The sequence below is a fragment of the Salvelinus fontinalis genome, chromosome 14 (genome assembly GCF_029448725.1).
Source record: "Salvelinus fontinalis isolate EN_2023a chromosome 14, ASM2944872v1, whole genome shotgun sequence".
Classification (NCBI taxonomy): Eukaryota; Metazoa; Chordata; class Actinopteri; order Salmoniformes; family Salmonidae; genus Salvelinus; species Salvelinus fontinalis.
Window position 1 is genome coordinate 3,490,411 of NC_074678.1, and position 19,905 is coordinate 3,510,315.

The 19,905-nt window shown below is 44.7% G+C and overlaps 1 protein-coding gene across 2 annotated transcripts in view; it reads left to right on the forward strand.

The window, feature by feature from the left end:
• The first annotated feature begins 3,505 nt into the window (after positions 1 to 3,505).
• The window catches only part of hps3 (HPS3 biogenesis of lysosomal organelles complex 2 subunit 1), a 39,342-nt gene continuing 22,942 nt past the window's right edge, over positions 3,506 to 19,905 (forward strand). The window contains exons 1-9 of one of the 2 annotated variants that reach the window (XM_055943791.1): positions 3,506 to 4,107; positions 9,106 to 9,461; positions 12,305 to 12,479; positions 12,591 to 12,768; positions 12,852 to 12,934; positions 15,922 to 16,111; positions 16,584 to 16,665; positions 17,515 to 17,669; positions 18,477 to 18,578. In XM_055943791.1, the coding sequence (XP_055799766.1) occupies positions 3,891 to 4,107; positions 9,106 to 9,461; positions 12,305 to 12,479; positions 12,591 to 12,768; positions 12,852 to 12,934; positions 15,922 to 16,111; positions 16,584 to 16,665; positions 17,515 to 17,669; positions 18,477 to 18,578 (1,538 nt within the window). In that variant the 5' untranslated portion in view covers positions 3,506 to 3,890. The remainder of the gene's footprint in view (positions 4,108 to 9,105; positions 9,462 to 12,304; positions 12,480 to 12,590; positions 12,769 to 12,851; positions 12,935 to 15,921; positions 16,112 to 16,583; positions 16,666 to 17,514; positions 17,670 to 18,476; positions 18,579 to 19,905) is intronic. The other variant, XM_055943792.1, reaches the window with a different exon arrangement.

The following is a 19,905-nucleotide window of genomic DNA, read 5'->3' on the forward strand; positions in this document are numbered from 1 at the left end:
TGAGAAGAGCAACTGTGTGTGTTTCAAAAGCATAATGTCAAACAAATGACTCTCAAAAATATTTCATAATTTGCCAGTGTAGTACAGCAGATGGAATGTTGTGGCGCAGTAGTTTGTGGTAAATACCACCTTCCCACTTGGTTAAGAAGTCCCATACGGTTTTTAATGGGCTTCAAGCTTATATCATCAAATTCCTGAAAACGTGGTCATTTAAGATATATGTAAATTTATATTCATATTTTTGGATTCATGTACCTGATGCCTTTCATTAATATTTTCAAGTGCATTTTTTTTTTAAATTAAAGGCCATTTGGGTAAAGGTAAATTCATCTGCAAATACAATTAGACATATTTCTTAAATTGCCACGTTTTCAGGAATTTGACGATATAAGCTTGAAGCCCATTAAAATCTGTATGGGACTTCATAACCAAGTGGGAAGGTGGTATTTACCACAAACGACTGGTAAAAATTCACTTGAACGCCTCTCCAACTCATAATACCCTATGAAAGTCCTATGAAAGTCCTATGAAAGTCCTTGCAAGTTCCTGGTTCCTGTACCGTAAGGTTTTTGAATGGGCTTTAAGCTTATATCATCAAATTCATGAAAATTAGGTCATACAAATGTGCATGTGTCAGCATATGGTCTCACAAGGGCTCTGAGGATCTCATCTCGGTACCTAATGGCAGTCAGGCTACCTCTGGCGAGCACATGGAGGGCTGTGCGGCCCCACAAAGAAATGCCACCCCACACCATGACTGACCCACCGCCAAACCGGTCATGCTGGAGGATGTTGCAGGCAGCAGAATGTTCTCCACGGCGTCTCCAGACTCTGTCACGTCTGTCACATGTGCTCATGTGCTCAGTGTGAACCTGCTTTCATCTGTGAAAAGCACAGGGCGCCAGTGACGAATTTGCCAATCTTGGTGTTCTCTGGCAAATGCCAAACGTCCTGCACGGTGTTGGGCTGTAAGCACACCCCCACCTGTGGACGTCGGGCCCTCATACCACCCTCATGGAGTCTGTTTCTGACCGTTTGAGCAGACACATGCACATTTGTGGCCAGCTGGAGGTCATTTTGCAGGGCTCTGGCAGTGCTCCTCCTTGCACAAAGGCGGAGGTAGCGGTCCTGCTGCTGGGTTGTTGCCCTCCTACGGCCTCCTCCACGTCTCCTGATGTACTGGCCTGTCTCCTGGTAGCGCCTCCATGGTCTGGACACTACGCTGACAGACACAGCAAACCTTCTTGCCACAGCTCGCATTGATGTGCCATCCTGGATGAGCTGCACTACCTGAGCCACTTGTGTGGGTTGTAGATTCCGTCTCATGCTACCACTAGAGTGAGAGCACTGCCAGCATTCAAAAGTGACCAAAACATCTGCCAGGAAGCATAGGAACTGAGAAGTGGTCTGTGGTCACCACCTGCAGAATCACTCCTTTATTGGGGGTGTCTTGCTAATTGCCTATAATTTCCACCTTTTGTCTATTCCATTTGCACAACAGCATGTGAAATTTACTGTCAATCAGTGTTGCTTCCTAAGTGGACAGTTTGATTTCACAGAAGTGTGATTGACTTGGAGTTACATTGTGTTGTTTAAGGGTTCCCTTTATTTTTTTCAGCAGTGTATATACTATTATATTTGTGTATCGATTTGTTCATACCCGATGCCAATTCTCAAAATAATTGACGCTCAAGAAGCAAAACACATCGCCGAAAGTTACAAAAGTCGCATTTGAACTACAACTCCTGGAGCCTTATCAGCACGCTGGGAGCATGCCTGCTCGAGTGGAGGACTCACAGGATGGTAAAAACGTGTTAGTTACAGTTCGTTTGATGTTTCAAGTTTTATTAGTCGTATGTACGGGATACGCATTGTATTCACCATCGAAAGAAATGCTTACTTGCAGGTTCCTTCTCGACAATGAAACAACAATAAGAAATAATACAAAATAAGAATACAAACTTAAAGTAAATGGCAGTAGAATAGAATTAATATTTTAGCGTCAGTATAATACAGGAAGGCACAATTTATAGTACAATATTTACACGTGTAATGGGGAAGAGGGGGATGGGGGGGCAAATGTATAAATTGAGCCGTATAATAAGAATCTGGTAGTAGCAGTTGTGACGTGTGCTAAAGTGTGGAGAATAAGAGCAGGTCTTCGGTCCAGTTCAAGTGTTCAGCAGTCTGATGGCTTGATGCGTTTTATATTAGATTACGGTGGGGATTTTTTACTCCACGTTGCCAGACAGTACTTTTGTTAAACGCAGACCGCGAAGCTGTCGAATGTACGACATATACAGCCGGTTGGAGTTGTAACTCGTGTTTGTCGTTCTAATGAAACGGTTATAACTTTTTCTGGCTTCGTGCCTCTTCTTGGCCCATCAAATAAATTGAAAACCGGCATTTGGTAAATAAATTCACTCGTGAGTAGTAGATCTGTGCCAGCATAGAGGGTTAGGTCAGTGAGTGATATAGGCTTTAGTAAGGTTGAATTCTTAGCGTTCATAGCTAGGGTTATCTACTGTACAGCAGGGATGGAACGTAAGTCACAGAAAAAGAGAAGTATTTGGGGGTACGAAATTTGACTTTAGAAGAGTTACAGGTCGTGTTGAGTGATGGTGTCCTGTCCGCCGTTGGCCTGAGATCATTTAGCTATTTAATTTGACATTTTAGGACCCCTTTAGGTATATATTAAAAAAGTATTACAAAATTATTTGATAAAATATTGAATTTGGTCTTTACTACTATAGCCCATAGAAACACATTGAATGACACATAACTAAATGGCAAAAAAAGACAGTCAAAAAATAAATCATAAGGAATAAGGTTTTGAAGAGTTTGTCCTATATCTAGGAGATATAAGAAAGCTCAGGATTTAACCCGTTGTATTTTTTGGCCACAAAACAACCTCCATAGTTGCATTCATTTGTAATGGGTTACTTTCAGACAAGTCCCGTGACACTTGTGGGAGTCTCCTCTTTTCTAGAGTGGTCACATTAATTTGAAAGCCAAACCGTTCGGACGCTACAGATGTTTTTTGCGAGAAGACCGATTTCCGGGACGTCTCATGGTCTGACAAACACCACTAGTTTAGCCACACTCCACCACAGATACGTAAGGCCGACATGTTATGATTGAGACTCAGCCAATGCCCCAGAAAATCTTAAACTGACCAATTTTGATGGGGATTTTTTTTTATTATGTTACTTTGATTGACGCACTCATAGACTCTTAAGGATGAATGAGTGTAGGGTTTTATTTGTATTGATTCTTTTTTTATCTCAATTTTGTGGTTCAAAGTATAATGTATTTATATCACAGTTTAGTCGGTAGTAGTCATAGAAACCTCAGTATCCAACATAAATTGGATAAAACCCGCAGTTAAACCTCACCAAAGAATAAGAAGAACAAGATGATGAAGAAGAAGAAGAAGGCAGGCGGGACTTTCAAACCGTATCGAAAGACGCGGCGACTTACTGACAGGGAACTCAACCAATCAACGCTGGAGGTGGGGTTGTTATTTCTAGTTGTCACTTTCACAGCATGACTTTCTGTTTCATATTTCTGTTTCACATTACTTTATGATTTCTGTGTAGAAGGGGGACTTCGAATTGCAGAGGAAGTGGAGTAAACTTACCATAGACTGGGTAGAAAAACATACTTTTCGACTTCAGCGGATTCTGCCTGCTCATCACAAGACGGCGGGGCATGTGATTTAGATTAAGTAATCTAGCTAACGTTAGCTAGCCTCTGGCTGTACTTTAGTTCACTAGCCGCGATAGAGACAGTAATACCACATATTTGGTAACAAGCCCCGCACGGGGACAATGTAGTTAGCTTGGTGTATACATCGTCTTTCTCGACGTAATTTACGAAAACAAGCAAAGATGGTTCACGTATACAACTGCCACCCTTTCGCGTCCCAGCAAATCGTGCCAACCGAGCAGGAACCGGGGTTGGTGTGCTGCGGCGGGGGTGCCCTATTCGTGGTGTCCGCTGGAGGATGCAAGATCGAGGCTTTTCAACTGGGTGAAGATGGGTGTCCTCTCATCTGTCGCTTCGCCACTATGGGGACTGTGCAGAGCATCCTACACAGTGAGATAGGTGTGTCACTTTCTTTCTCTCACTTCTTCTTTCCCTATTTGCTCACTTGTTTACTGCTGAGTGACTGAGGTGCATCTAATTACTAGAGGTGGATTTGTCATGAACCCTCAAAGTTCCAGAATGGTGTGAAAATGGCAACAATATTGGTCAGGGAGAAATCCAAGCCAGGCGAATATAATTGAATGGCAGTAGTGGCATATTCCTAAACCTTCCTATGAGATGCATTGTTTTCCAGAGAACACATAGAGCCAGGAGTTGATTATCCCATTTATACCACGGCTAAAAATGTTTTCAACATCCACTGAAGTACACTACATGGCCAAAAGTAGGTGGACACCCCTTCAAATGAGTGGATTCTGCTATTTCAGCCACACCCGTTGCTCACGGGTGTATAAAATCGAGCAATCTCTATAGACAAACATTGGCAGTGGAATGGCCTTACTGAAGAGCTTAGTGACTTTCAACGTGGCACAGTCATAGCACGCCACCTTTCCAACAAGAAATTCTGCCCTGCTTAAGCTGCCTGGTCAACTGTGTGTGCTGTTATTGTGAAGTGGAAAAGTCTATGAGCAACAACGGTTCAGCCGCAGTGGTAGGCCATACAACCTCACAGAATGGGACCGCCGAGTGCTGAGCCATGTAGCACGTAAAAATCGTCTGTCCTTGGTTGCGACACTCACTACTGACTTCCAATGCCTATGGAAGCAACGTCAGCATGACCCCATGCACAAAGCGACGTCCATAAAGAAATGAATTGTCGAGATCGGTGTGGAAGAACTTCACTGGCCTGCTCAGAACCCTGACCTCAACCCCATCGAACACCTTTGGGATGAATTGGAACGCCAACTGTGAGCCAGGCCTAGTAGCCCAACATCAGTGCCCGACCTCCGTAATGCTTGTGGCTGAATGGAAGCAAGTCCCCGCAGCAATGCTCCAGCATCTAGTGGAAAGCCTTCCCAGAAGAGTGGAGGCTGTTATAGCAGCATAGGGGGGGACCAACTCCATATTAATGCCCATGATTTTGGAATGAGATGTTCGACAAGCATGTATCTGTAACAGTATAACTTTAGTACGTGCCATTTCACATCCGTTACATATCCACATACTTTTGGTCATGTAGTGTAGCTAGCAAGTTTATTAGATAGCTACAGTAGTTGCCTTGGTAACCAAACAAACATATTTACTGGGTTAGCTAACCAAAGCGTTAAGGCGTCCGCATGCTTCCCAGCCTAAACGATTCAGAAGTTTGCATATTTTCTGACGTTTTGGAGTAGATTTTTTTTTGGGGGGGGGGGCTGTTCGGGCACACAAGTTCTGCGCCGAGGTCTTTGCCTCTTCGGCGGTAATTGATCAACAGTAAGGATTCTTGAATAAAGTCTTTGTCATTCAACGCGAGACGAATAGTTTTCATGCACATTTTCAAAATGAGTGACAGATATCAGTTAGATTAATTCGGACTATTTTGAGTGGCTACGGCGTATATAGGTAGTTGGGGGCTACAGATGAGCTAACATTAGCTAGCTAGCTAATGTTTTTGCATGGTGCACAGTGCCGGTATGTGAAGATTGGATAAGTTGAAATACTTTCCGTAAATGGAACAGATTAACGTAAACTCGTACATCGCCTTGGTCCGTACAATTGCCCTTATTTTAGCACCCCCAAAACGTAATACTTCCAGATCAACTGTAATGTCAATACCATTGTAAAGCACAATTTCTCCCCTTTCCAACAAAATCAATTACATGACCTAAACGATTCCCGTTTCTGCATAATTCAAGCAGGCAATGAGCCCCGTCGGGTCTTTTTAAAAAGGGCGGGTGGGGAAGCGAAACTAATGCGTGATAGTGAGAAGGACAGATGTTGTGTGGGAAAATTGCTTTATTTCACTCGATCTGTCCAACTTATCACCTTATCGCCTCTAAAATGTAAATAAAACACTATAAAGAGTTTATATAATGTGTCATTACATACCTATTTGAAGGTTTGTGTTGAATTTGAATCGGGTTTTTAGGGCGGTGCTAAAGTGATCTTAGAAGTAAACAGCGGCTTTGAGAATGATGATCGCATGCAATGATGACAAAAAAAAGGACTAGGTATCCCCCCTTACCCCCGTCACTGTCCATTATTGTTTTTAAACGATGAGAGAAGTGCTACACCTGGTGGAGAGAGATTGTAAGACAGAAATAGTTGCTTTATGCGTGCTGTACGTTACGACATGACATGTCAAGATGTAACGGAGGGTCAGTTTTTTCAACTGTTCTCCAATATTATAGAGCCATTACCATGTCAATCAACGCTTGAATAGAAACCTAGTTCACACCCCCGATTTTGAAGTCAACACAGTCGCTACAGTCCCATTAGTTTTCTTTGTAGCCTCGTTTGAATGTCGCGATTACGCACATTTGTATGGAATGGGGTGAGTTTACGTTAGCTATCTATCCAACATTGCAATTAGTTAGCAGACTGGCTGGCTAGCATACAGGTCTGCTGCAACCAATACAATGTAGCTTTGTCGCTAGCTAGCATTTCCTACATGAACGACGCAATCTTAGCGATCTAGCTACTAGGCTTGGGCAATATACCGTATACCGGGGTTTTTGAATTACAGACGGTATGATTTTCAATACCGTGAAAATAGAAATTGGGGGGGGGATTGGAAACACCTAGAAACATTTTGATTTGGTCTACATAGCTACATTTGAAGTCGGAAGTTTACATACACTTAGGTTGGGGTCATTAAAACTAGTTTTTTAACCACTCCAGAAATGTCTTGTTAACAAACTATAGTTTTGGCAAGTCGGTTAGGACATCTACTTTGTGCATGACACAAGTTATTTTTCCAACAATTGTTTAGAGTGAATTATAAGTGAAATAATCTGTCTGTATCACAATTCCAGTGGGTCAGAAGTTTACATACACTAAGTTGACTGTGCCTTTAAACAGCTTGGAAAATTCCAGAAAATTATGTGATGGCTTCAGAAGCTTCTGCTAGGCTAATTGACATAATTTGAGTCTATTGGAGCTGTACCTGTGGATGTATTTCAAGGCCTACCTTCAAACTCAGTGCCTTTTTGCTTGACATCATGGGAAAATTAAAATAAATCAGCTAAGACATCAGAAAAAAAATGGTAGACCTCCACAAGTCTGGTTCATCCTTGGGAGCAATTTCCAAACACCTGAAGGTACCACGTTCATCTATACAAACAATGGTACGCAAGTATAAACACCATGGGACTATACCGCTCAGGAAGGAGATGCGTTCTGTCCTAGAGATGAATGTACTTTGGTGCGAAAAGTGGAAATCTATTCCAGAACAACAGCAAAGGTCCTTGTGAAGATGCTGGAGGAAACAGGTACAAAAGTATCTATATCCACAGTAAAACTAGACCTATATCGACATAACCTGAAAGGCCGCTCAGCAAGGAAGAAGCCACTACTCCAAAACCGCCATAAAAAAGCCAGACTACGGTTTGCAACTACACATGGGGACAAAGAACGTGCTTTTTGGAGAAATGTCCTCTGGTCTGATGAAACAAAAATAGAACTGTTTGGCCATAATGAGCATTGTTATGTTTGGAGAAAAATGGGGGAGACTTGCAAGCCGAAGAACACCATCCCAACCATGAAGCACGGGGGTGGCAGCATCATGTTGTGGGGGTGTAGGGACTGGTGCACTTCACAAAATAGATGGCATCACGAGGATGGAAAATTATGTGGATATATTGAAGCAACATCTCAAGACATCAGTCAGGAAGTTAAAGCTTGGTCGCAAATGGGTCTTCCAAATGGACAATGACCCCAAGCATACTTCCAAAGTTGTGGCAAAAGGGCTTAAGGACAACAAAGTCAAGGTATTGGAGTGGCCATCACAAAGCCCTGACCTCAAGCCTATAGAAAATTTGTGGGCAGAACTGGAAAAAGTGTGTGCGAGCAAGGATTCCTACAAACCTGACTCAGTTACACCAGCTCTGTCAGGAGGAATGGGCCAAAATTCACCCAACTTATTGTGGGTAACTTGTGGAAGGCTACCTGAAACGTTTGACCCAAGTTAAACAATTTAAAGGCAGTGCTACCAAATACTAATTGAGTGTATGTAAACTTCTGACCCACTGGGAATGTGATGAAAGAAATCAAAGCTGAAATAAATAACTATCTCTACTATTATTCTGACATTTCACATTCTTCAAATAAAGTGGTGATCCTAACTGACCTAAGACAGGGAATTTCTACTTGGATTAAATGTCAGGAATTGTGAAAAACTGTGTCTAAATGTATTTGGCTAAGGTGTATGTAAACTTCCTACTTCAACTGTAGCTAATGAAGTTAGTTGAAATGCAATCAACAAAATGAGGATAATTTGGATCTCTAGTGTTAAAGGGATAAGTGGTGATTTTAGCAACGAGGCTCTTTATCTACATCCCCAAGAGTCAAATGAACAACGAGGCTCTTTGTTTACATCCCCAAGAGTCAAATGAACGACGAGGCTCTTTATCTACATCCCCAAGAGTCAAATGAACAACGAGGCTCTTTGTTTACATCCCCAAGAGTCAAATGAACGACGAGGCTCTTTATCTACATCCCCCAGAGTCAAATGAACAACGAGGCTCTTTATCTACATCCCCCAGAGTCAAATGAACAACGAGGCTTTTCGTCTACATCCCCAGGAGTCAAATGAACAACGAGGCTCTTTTTCTACATCCCCAGGAGTCAAATGAACAACGAGGCTCTTTGTCTACATCCCCAAGAGTCAAATGATCTAGTGGATACCATTTTTATGTCTTTGTGTTCAGTATGAAGGAAGTTAGTATTGGCTTGGAAAACTACCTCTAACTCATGACATTCTCCTCATAAGTAAGCATCTCACTGTTAGTCTACACCTGTTGTTTGTTTATGAAGCATGTGACCAATAAAATAGTTTTTGACCCTTTCTACCTAACCCCCCCCCCCCCCCCCCGACTTCCCTTCCCTCCCATCCCTTGTCCGCCCCTCCCTCCACAGGGGACTACCTGGTGACCATCGAGGAGAAGAACAACGCCCCCTACCTCCGCGCCTACACCAACTGGCGCTACCAGGCGGCTGAGAAAACACGCGTTGGCGTGCGTCTGCTCGGTCATTTCCTGCGCGGCTCGTCCATGCGCGGGGCTCCCAAGGAGCAGATGGAGATCATTGAGATTCCACTGTTTGAGCGTCCGCTGTGTGTGGCGTGCTGTGGGGTGACCGGAGACCTGCTGGTGGGGTGTCCTAAGAGCCTGGTGCTGTTCAGTCTAAAGAGACAGGCCCTCAACGACAAGCTCTCCATCCTGGACTTTGAGCGCTGTCTGATCATCCACCTCCCGGGACTGTCGCCCCAACAGGTAAGGATAGGATGGATGGATGTAGGTTAGGGGTTGGGATTTCCGTAGTCTCTTTTACCACCCAGTTATTGAAAGTAAAAATATATATATATATATATATATATATATATTATTCCCTGCGTGGACACTGAAATACATACAGTGCATTCAGAAAGTATTCAGACCCCTTGACTTTTTCCACATTTTGTTACATTACAGCCATATTCTGAAATGGATTAAATACATTTTTTGCCTCATCAATATACACACAATACCTGATAATAACAAAGCGAGAAATTAAAAAAATATATATATATTCAAAAAACGGGTAGCTTATTTACATAGGTATTCAGACCCTTTGCGATGAGACTTGAAATTGAGCTCAGGTGCATCCTGTTTCCGTTGATCGTCCTTGACATATTGATTGGGGTCCACCTGTGGTCAATTCAATTGATTGGACATGATTAGGAAAGGCTCAAACCTGTCTATATAAGGTCCCACAGTTGACTGTGCATGTCTGAGCAGAAACCAAACCATGAGGTCCAAGGAATTGTCCGTAGAGCTCTGAGACAGTATTGTGTCGAGGCACAGATCTGGGGAAGGGTACCAAAAAATGTGTGCAACATTGAAGGGCCCTAAGAAAACAGTGGCCTCCATCATTCTTAAATGGAAGAAGTTTGGAACCACCAAGACTCTTCCTAGATCTGGCCTCCTGGCCAAACTGAGCAATCAGGGGATAAGGGCCTTGGGAGGTGACCAAGAACCCGATGGTCACTCTGTTAGAGCTCCAGAGTTCCTCTGTGGAGATGGGAGAATCTTCCAGAAGGACAACCATCTCTGCAGCACTACACCAATCAAGCCTTTATGGTAGTGCGGTCAGACGGAAGCCACTTCCGTCTGTGCAGTGCATCTCCTCCTCATGGACTGCACCAAATTTGCCAGTTCTTGCTGTGAGATGTTACCCCCCTCTTCCACCAAGGCACCTGCAAGTTCCTGGACATTTCTGGGGGCTAGCCCTCACCCTCCAATCCAACAGGTCCCAGACGCGCTCAATGGGATTGTGATCCGGGCTCTTCGCTGGCCATGGCAGAACACTGACATTCCTGTCTTGCAGGAAATCACGCACAGAATGAGCAGTAGGGCTGGTGGCATTGTCATGCTGGAGGGTCATGTCAGGATGAGCCTGCAGGAAGGGTACCACATGAGGGAGGAGGATGTCTTCCCTGTAACGCACAGCGTTGAGATTGCCTGCAATGACAACAAGCTCAGTCCGATGATGCTGGCACACTGCCCCAGACCATGACGGACCCTCCACCTCCAAATCGATCCCGCTCCAGAGTACAGGCCTCGGTGTAACGCTCATTACTTCGACGATAAACACAGATCCGACCATCGCCCCTAGTGAGACAAAACAGCGATTCGTCAGTGAAGAGCACTTTTTGCCAGTCCAGTCTGATCCAGCGATCATACAGGCAGTTGTTGCCATCATGTACCTGTCCAGCAGGTGTGATGTTGGAATGTACCGATCCTGTGCAGGTGTTGTTACACGTAGTCTGCCACTGCGAGGATGATCAGCTGTCCGTCCTGTCTCCCTGTAGCGCTGTCTTAGGCGTCTCACAGTACGGACATTGCAATTCACATCTGCAGTCCTCATGGCCACATCTGCAGTCCTCATGCCTCCTTGCAGCATGCCTAAGGCACGTTCACGCAGATGAGCAGGGACCCTGGGCATCTTTCTTTTGGTGTTTTTCAGAGTCAGTAGAAAGGCCTCTTTAGTGTCCTAAGTTTTCTTAACTGTGACCTTAATTGCCTACTGTCTGTAAGCTGTTAGTGTCTTAACAACCATTCCACAAGTGCATGTTCATTCATTGTTTATGGTTGGGAAGCATGGGAAACAGTGTTTAAACCCTTTACAATGAAGATCTGTGAAGTTATCTGGATTTTTATGTATTATCTTTGAAAGACAGGGTCCTGAAAAAGGGACGTTTATTTTTTTGCTGAGTTTAGATTCAATGGTTGTAAAGATGGGGAGAGCTCTGTCTGTAATAGATTATCTTCTTTTTTGACACCACACTCCACAAAGGAAGTCCTGCAGTCTCTAATTTGATCTTATGTTGACCACATGGCTGGACAATAATCAAGTGCTGCAAAGAAAGACCTAGTTAAGCTGCAGCTGGTCCAGAACAGAGCGGCACGTCTTGTTCTTAATTGTAATCAGAGGGCTGATATAAATACTATGCCAGTCTCTCTTGGTTAAGAGTTGAGGAGAGACTGACTGCATCACTTCTTCTTTTTATAATAAACATTGTGTTAAATTCCAAATTGTTTGCATAGTCAACTTACTCTGACACACACACACACTTACCCCACCAGACATGCCACCAGGGGTCTTTTCACAGTCCCAAAATCCAGATACAAATTCAAGAAAGCGTAAAGTATTATATAGAGCCTAGATAGTTTCTATATGTAGGCTATGTGTGCCCTCTTTAAATGTATGTAGTTCTTATTGATTCGTGTTCTGTATTATTTCATGTTCTGTGTGGACCCCAGGAAGAGTAGCTATGGTTTTCACAACCGCTAATGGGGATCCTAATAAAATACCAAGTACCAAATACAGGTTTTAGAGAGGTGTGGGGGGTTCGTGCACAAAGTCAGGCAATGGCATCTAGGATTTGATACCCTCCTGTTGCCAGCTCACCTCCCACCAGTTTTTTCCTGTCGGACCTGGGATTCAAACTTGCAGCCCTCCGGTTGCTCGCTCACCTCTCTAACCGCTAGGCTACCTGCCGCTCCTAAGTTAGAGAAGGTTATTCTGTCATGCAAACTTTTCATAGAAAATGTATGCCCTCCCTGCCTGCCTGCAGGTGGCGATCTGTGCAGGGTACATTGCCCTGCAGACAGAGCTGGAGGTGCTGGTGGTCAAACTGGAGAGACTTCCTGGTGCTGCTTTTACCCAGAAGTCAGCTGACAAGAAGCCCCAGGACCACAGTCTGGTCCCCCAAGATATGATCACTGGAGCAGAACACGACAACGAGACGGGTAACACTCTACACATGAAAACCGATACGACATGCTGTACTTCACAGAACATGGTGTGATTTGCATATTCTGTCTGACTAGGTTGTGTTTACACTGTGTTGTATTCGCCAGAGGGGAGGAGAGAGGGTCTGGCTGGTCACCGTGACCAGGATGACTTCTTCATTTTCCCCAAGCACCAAGAGCTCCTGGGGGACAGGGCTAAGGACTGTGGGGTCAAGGTCTCTCTTGAGTGGACAGGCATGGAGAGTGAGGCCAGGGGCAACCTCATCATCACCTATATCTTATACAGGTGTGTGCGTGTGTGCGTGTGTGCGTGTGTGCGTGTGTGTGTGTGTGTGTGTGTGCTCATCATATTGAGTCTCCCCTGTCCAGGCGTTTTGCTCCAGACTTCTTCCAAGACTGCAGTGTTGAGGAGACCCGCCTGCACTCCCTGCAGTTTCACCCTGTGTTCACCAGTGAGTCAGAACCTCATTACACTGTCCCTGCCCAGAACCGTATAGAGTTGGGACAACTTTTACAATTGAATGGTTCTCATTCTAGACGTGCTGTTTTTAAATAGCGTTGTTTAAATATTCCCCATGTAATGTTAATTAGGGAGCTAACACATTGTCTTCAGATAGCACACCGTTTCCACCTGCACCGATCGGTCTCCTATCGCGTAATGGGATAGCTCCAAAGTACTTTGTGCTGTCTAACATTTCAACAGTATTACCTAGGTGACATTGACATTGCTGAATCCCATTTTTGCCTCAAAACTGTCTGAATTCATCTAAAACAAATATAGTGCATTTGGAAAGTATTCATACTTTTCCCACATTTTGTTACGTTATAGCCTTATTCTAAAATTATTTTTTATTTTGTTCTTCAATCTACAAACAATAATGACAAAGCAAATACATGATTTTAGAAATGTTTGCAAATGTATAAAATTAAAATCACATTTACATAAGTTTTCAGACCCTTTATTCAGTACTTTGTTGAAGCACCTTTGGCAGCGATTACAGCCTCGGATCTTCTTGGATATGAGGCTACAAGCTTGGTAAACCTGTATTTGGGGAGTTGCTCCCCATTCTTCTCTGCAGATCCTCTCAAGCTCTGTCAGGTTGGATGGGGAGCGTCTCTACACAGGTGTTTTCAGGTCTCTCCAGAGATGTTTGATCGGTTTCAAGCCCGGGCTCTGGCTGGGCCACTCTGACATTCAGAGACTTGTCCCGAAGCCCCTCTTGTGTTGTCTTGGCTGTTTGCTTAGGGTCATTGTCCAGTCTGAGGTCCTGAGCGCTCTGGGGCAGGTTTTCATCAAGGATCTCTCTGTACTTTGCTCCTTTCATCTTTCCCTCGATCCTGACTAGCGTCCCAGTCACTGCCACTGAAAACATCCCCACAGCATGATGCTGCCACCACCATGCTTCACCGTAGGAATGGTGCAATGTTTCCTCCAGACGTGACGGTTGGCATTCAGGCCAAAGAGTTCCATCTGGGTTTCATCAGACCAGAGAATCTTGTTTCTCATAGTCTGAGAGTCTTTAGGTGCCTTTTGGCAAACTCCAAGCAGGCTGTTGTGCGGTTTACTGAGTAGTGGCTTCTGTCTGGCCACTCTACCATAAAGGCCTGATTTGGTGGAGTGTTGCAGAGATGGGAGAATCTTCCAGAAGGACAACCATCTCCACAGAGGAACTCTGGAATTCTGTCAGTGACCATTGGGTTCTTGGTCACCTCCCTGACCAAGGCTCTCTCCCCCGATTGCTCAGTTTAGCCGGGTGGCCAGCTCTAGGAAGAGTCTTGGTGGTTCCAAACGTCTTCCATTTAAGAATGATGGAAGCCACTGTGTTCTTGGGAACCTTCAATGCTGCAGACATCTTTTGGTACCTTTCCTCAGATCTGTGCCTCGACACAATCCTGTCTCAGAGCTCTATTGACAATTCCTTCGACCTCGTGGCTTGGTTTTTGCTCAAACATGCACTGTCAACTGTGGGACCTTATATAGACAGGTGTGTGCCTTTCCAAATCATGCCCAATCAATTGAATTTACCACAGGTGGACTCCAATCAAGTTGTAAAAACAACTCAACGATGATCAATGGAAACAGGATGCACCTCATCTCAAGACTCCCATGAGAGATGGGAGTCTCATAGCAAAGGGTCTGAATACTTATGTAAATAAGGTATTTCTGTTCTTTTATTTTTAATACATTTGCTAAAATTTCTAAAAACCTGTTTTCGCTTTGGCATTATGGGATACTGTGCTTAGATTGAGGAATACAAATGATTTAATCCATTTTAGAATAAGGTTCTAACGTAACAAAGTGGAAAAAGTCAAGGGTACTGAATACTTTCCGAATGCACTGTATGTCAATAATGTTATGTTGGTGAGGATTATGTTGCTTCAATGAACAGTATTTCTAAAGTTTGACAACGGGCACGGAAGCTAGCATAAATTTGTCCGATATTAACATTAGGTCGCTAACTTTAGCTGAAATCATCTACCTACCTAGTGCTGCACACACAATGTTCAAACTTCCAACAAAAGCTGGCTAGCAAGCTACTGTAGTTAGCTAGTAGTGCTAATTATGCTCACATTGTTATGAGTTTTCGTAAAGCAGTTTTTCGAGTCATTCCACCAGCCTCCTGAGTTAGCTGCTGTGCTCAGCTGACCTCAATGATACAATTGCGAAGAAACATGCTGATCTATGGACCGATTTTCTGTTAAGTCACTTCTTCTTAATTGTGGGGCTGCGTGTCTACAACTTCAGGGTCATTTAAACAGGCTAAGCAAGCTTTTTATGTTAGTTAGTGAAGGAAGAGCTAGCTAACTGTGTCAGTAAACTAGCTACAACAGTTAGCTACACAGCTGATCAAGTCACTACACTGGCGACCAACATCCTGGCACGGAATTTGTACAGGAGATGTACAAACCACCGTTTAATTTTTTATTTTTTTTAAATCACAATGGCAAACTATTAAATCACTGTCACAATGTGTGTAGTAATTTAGCTAGCTAGTTATTCTGCATATTTAATAGTCATATGAGATCACAGTGATATACAAAATTAGGGACTATGTTTACATTTTTTGAATGGCGGATGCTCATTATTCAAATTTGAAGTTTCACGTCCTACGAGAACGATCGGTTGAGGGATGAGTGTCGCAGAGGAGTGACGCCATCTGACGTGAGACAATGGAGCTAACATGGCTGCCATAGGATGTTGTAAACATGGCTGCCATAGGATGTTGTAGTGTCATGTTAAATACATCATAATGTAGAAACCTCAATGTCCCAACTCTCTAAATACATGGCTCTTTCCCTACCGATGGAACTAACATGTAGTGTAAATACATATGTATGAGGGACACTTAAAGTTAGGAGCACCTATATTTTCTACTTTCCCATCTGCTTCACATCTCATCCCTCTCTCTTCCATTGGTCTCCTCTCCCTGACAACCAGGTAACCAGGAAGTATGTGTGGAGGGGGGCAGAGGGGTGGAGCCGACGTGTTTGTTCTGTTTCTTCTCACTGCCCAAGACGGGCTATTTGTACAGCGTGAGGGGCGGGGTTCAGATGGTCTCAGCCTATCAGTATCCAGAGAAGGCCCAGCAGGCCGTCCTCACTGACCTCTTCCTCCACATCATCACAAAGTAAGTACAGGACTGGGCTGGGCCTCTCGAGACGGTAAAGGAAGTCCATGAGACTAGTCTCTGACTTCGGTGATACCCCGTTATACGGTATAAACAGTATTTTTCTAAATACTGACAGTGGGATTTTCAGTATAGTAATTAATATATGCGTTTTGGGGGTTGGTAATACTGTATACCCTGGTATGGTACAGGAACATCTGGATACCACACGACCCTACAGTGTTTGCACAATCATGTGACATAGCAAGATTTTATCCTGTATTTGAAGCTTTGTCCAGAAATGAGAATTCCACCAAAAAATGAAAGGAATTGTCTGTGGGGGATGGTTGCTGGCGGATGGTTGCTAGACCATGTGACATAAAAAGAAAAGGGGACAGTTTGATGAAAAAGTTTTAAATAAAGGTTCAAATCTAGGCATGTCACATGATCTCACAAAACCCAGGGGTCCCTAATTTATACCTGTGTTTCTCAGGAATGCTCTCCAGTGCTTCTCAGTGAGGTGTGCAGCAGTGGCAGCCAGAGCTGAGGACCCTTACATCGATACCACCATGAAGGTGAGGATCACCACATTTCCCTTAGCTAATGGAAGATCGACCCACGGCCGGATCCCTAGGGAACTCTTTATAGATCTGAGGACCGGGAAAGCTTTTAGTTATCCGTCAGGCTTGGTGGAATTTTCACCGTATCTACCCCCTATGCCTTGGACATCTTCATTATTGGCCTTAAGGATGGTTTGACTGAGGCTTCCCCTCGTGTGTGTGATTGGTTGAGCCTCGGTTGTTTGCGCTCTGATTGGCCCTGCTATACAATAAGACAGGATGTCATTAGAGTGGATCAGAGCTTCTCCAGAAATACAGGTAACTAACTGTCTGCTTGGCTCAGATCACTGCGTTACATTCACAAAGATGGTGGAGCTGGAAAGGGCTCAAAATGGCAACCGCCACTTACACAGTTGCATCTGGTGATAAGAGTGTCGTTGTTTTGTACAGTGTGTGTCTGCATGCGTGCGTGTCCAACAGTGACACAGTGGAATCTGACTAGCACCTTGTAAGGCAGGGCAGCAGTGTCTCTCTGGAATGGTAATTGAGAGCCTAAATGTGATTGGTCTGCACATGCTGGGAGGCCCAATTTTGATTTAAAGTGGAACCTTCATTGTGAGTGGCTACTTACCGCCCCTATTCCACCCGTCAGTTTCCCAGAGTAAGACCATAATATCTGCAAGAAACAGTTCTCAATGGACATCCACTTGACATGTAGCAGCAATATGATTATTGTAATAAATCCCAAACATACAAAAGTGTAATTGTGAGGTAATAACAATGTAATTACAATTTCACCAACTTAACATCCACCAGGTAATAAAAATGGTGTGTGTGTGTGTGTGTGTGTGCGCGCGCGCGCAGGCCTGTCCTCCCATCACCATGGAGTTGTGTGCTCTGCGTATTCAGCTGTTCATTGGTCTGAAGGCTCTGTGTCACTACCGACACCACATCGTCCTGCTGACCACTGCAGATGTGGAGACCAGGGAGGACACAGAGAGGACCGCGCGCAGAGTCATGTAGGTGACACGCACACACTTAGTCACTTTAATCATAGCTAGAAAAAATATAGTGAAATTATATTTTGCCCATATCACCCAGCCCTTATCTAATCCTATACCCATAGACAGAGTATGTTACTGTGTATCACAAGTAAAGCAGCATTTAGACAATACACACACACACATAATTTATTAAGCACTGGAAGTACACTTTATTAAGCACTGGAAATACACTTTATTAAGCACTGGAAATACACTTTATTAAGCACTGGAAATACACTTTATTAAGCACTGGAAATACACTTTATTAAGCACTGGAAATACACTTTATTAAGCACTGGAAATACACTTTATTAAGCACTGGAAATACACTTTATTAAGCACTGGAAATACACTTTATTAAGCACTGGAAATACACTTTATTAAGCACTGGAAATACACTTTATTAAGCACTGGAAGTACACTTTATTAAGCACTGGAAGTACACTTTATTAAGCACTGGAAATACACTTTATTAAGCACTGGAAATACACTTTATTAAGCACTGGAAGTACACTTTATTAAGCACTGGAAATACACTTTATTAAGCACTGGAAATACACTTTATTAAGCACTGGAAATACACTTTATTAAGCACTGGAAATACACTTTATTAAGCACTGGAAATACACTTTATTAAGCACTGGAAATACACTTTATTAAGCACTGGAAATACACTATTTCTTCATTTGTGTTTAAAAGATTTAATTGTTAATTTATAGGATTTTAAATATCTGAATCTTCCCTCTCTTTGTCCTTCAATTGTACCTGTAACTCTTATTGTAGAGAATACAAAGATCACAAAACCCTTAGGGGGATTTTCCTAGCAGTAGGTATAGAGCCTTCCACCACGCCGGCTCTGGAGCGTTTTCTGGCTCACTCCTTCCTGTAAGTCTCCTGGCCCCTTGATGGTGTGTCCCTCTGTAGTCCACCTGGAATAAACACCCAAACCCTACTAAAACAACACCCTGTGTGTCTCGTCACTAACTGATGGACTAAACAGGACCTCGTATCAGTGTGATGATATCACCTACTGGACATAATATCATGTCATTCATGTAGTGGTCCTATGTAGCTCAGTTGTTAGAGCGTGGCGGTTCGATTCCCGGGACCACCAGTATGTAAAATGTATGCAAGGGTGAGTCTAAGACGTGTTTGGATAAAAGTGTTGGGATATATTATGTACTGTGAGCATTAACGTCTGAAAACCCAGTACGCCTGGTTAGACTAAAGCATGATGGATCCAGAGATTGGAAGACTACATGACCAGTAGAGACCCCCCCGCATGACCAGTAGAGACCCCCCCGCATGACCAGTAGAGACCCCCCCGCATGACCAGTAGAGACCCCCCCGCATGACCAGTAGAGACCCCCCCCCCGCATGACCAGTAGAGACCCCCCCGCATGACCAGTAGAGACCCCCCCCCGCATGACCAGTAGAGACCCCCCCCCGCATGACCAGTAGAGACCCCCCCCGCATGACCAGTAGAGACCCCCCCCCGCATGACCAGTAGAGACCCCCCCCCCGCATGACCAGTAGAGACCCCCCCCCCCGCATGACCAGTAGAGACCCCCCCCGCATGACCAGTAGAGACCCCCCCCCGCATGACCAGTAGAGACCCCCCCCCGCATGACCAGTAGAGACCCCCCCCCCCCGCATGACCAGTAGAGACCCCCCCCCCCCGCATGACCAGTAGAGACCCCCCCCCCCGCATGACCAGTAGAGACCCCCCCCCGCATGACCAGTAGAGACCCCCCCCCGCATGACCAGTAGAGACCCCCCCCCCGCATGACCAGTAGAGACCCCCCCCCCGCATGACCAGTAGAGACCCCCCCCGCATGACCAGTAGAGACCCCCCGCATGACCAGTAGAGACCCCCCCGCATGACCAGTAGAGACTCCCCCGCATGACCAGTAGAGACCCCCCCGCATGACCAGTAGAGACACCCCCGCATGACCAGTAGAGACACCCCCGCATGACCAGTAGAGACCCCCCCGCATGACCAGTAGAGACCCCCCCGCATGACCAGTAGAGACCCCCCCGCATGACCAGTAGAGACCCCCCCGCATGACCAGTAGAGACCCCCCCCGCATGACCAGTAGAGACCCCCCCCGCATGACCAGTAGAGACCCCCCCCGCATGACCAGTAGAGACCTCCCCCGCATGACCAGTAGAGACCCCCCCCCGCATGACCAGTAGAGACCCCCCCCGCATG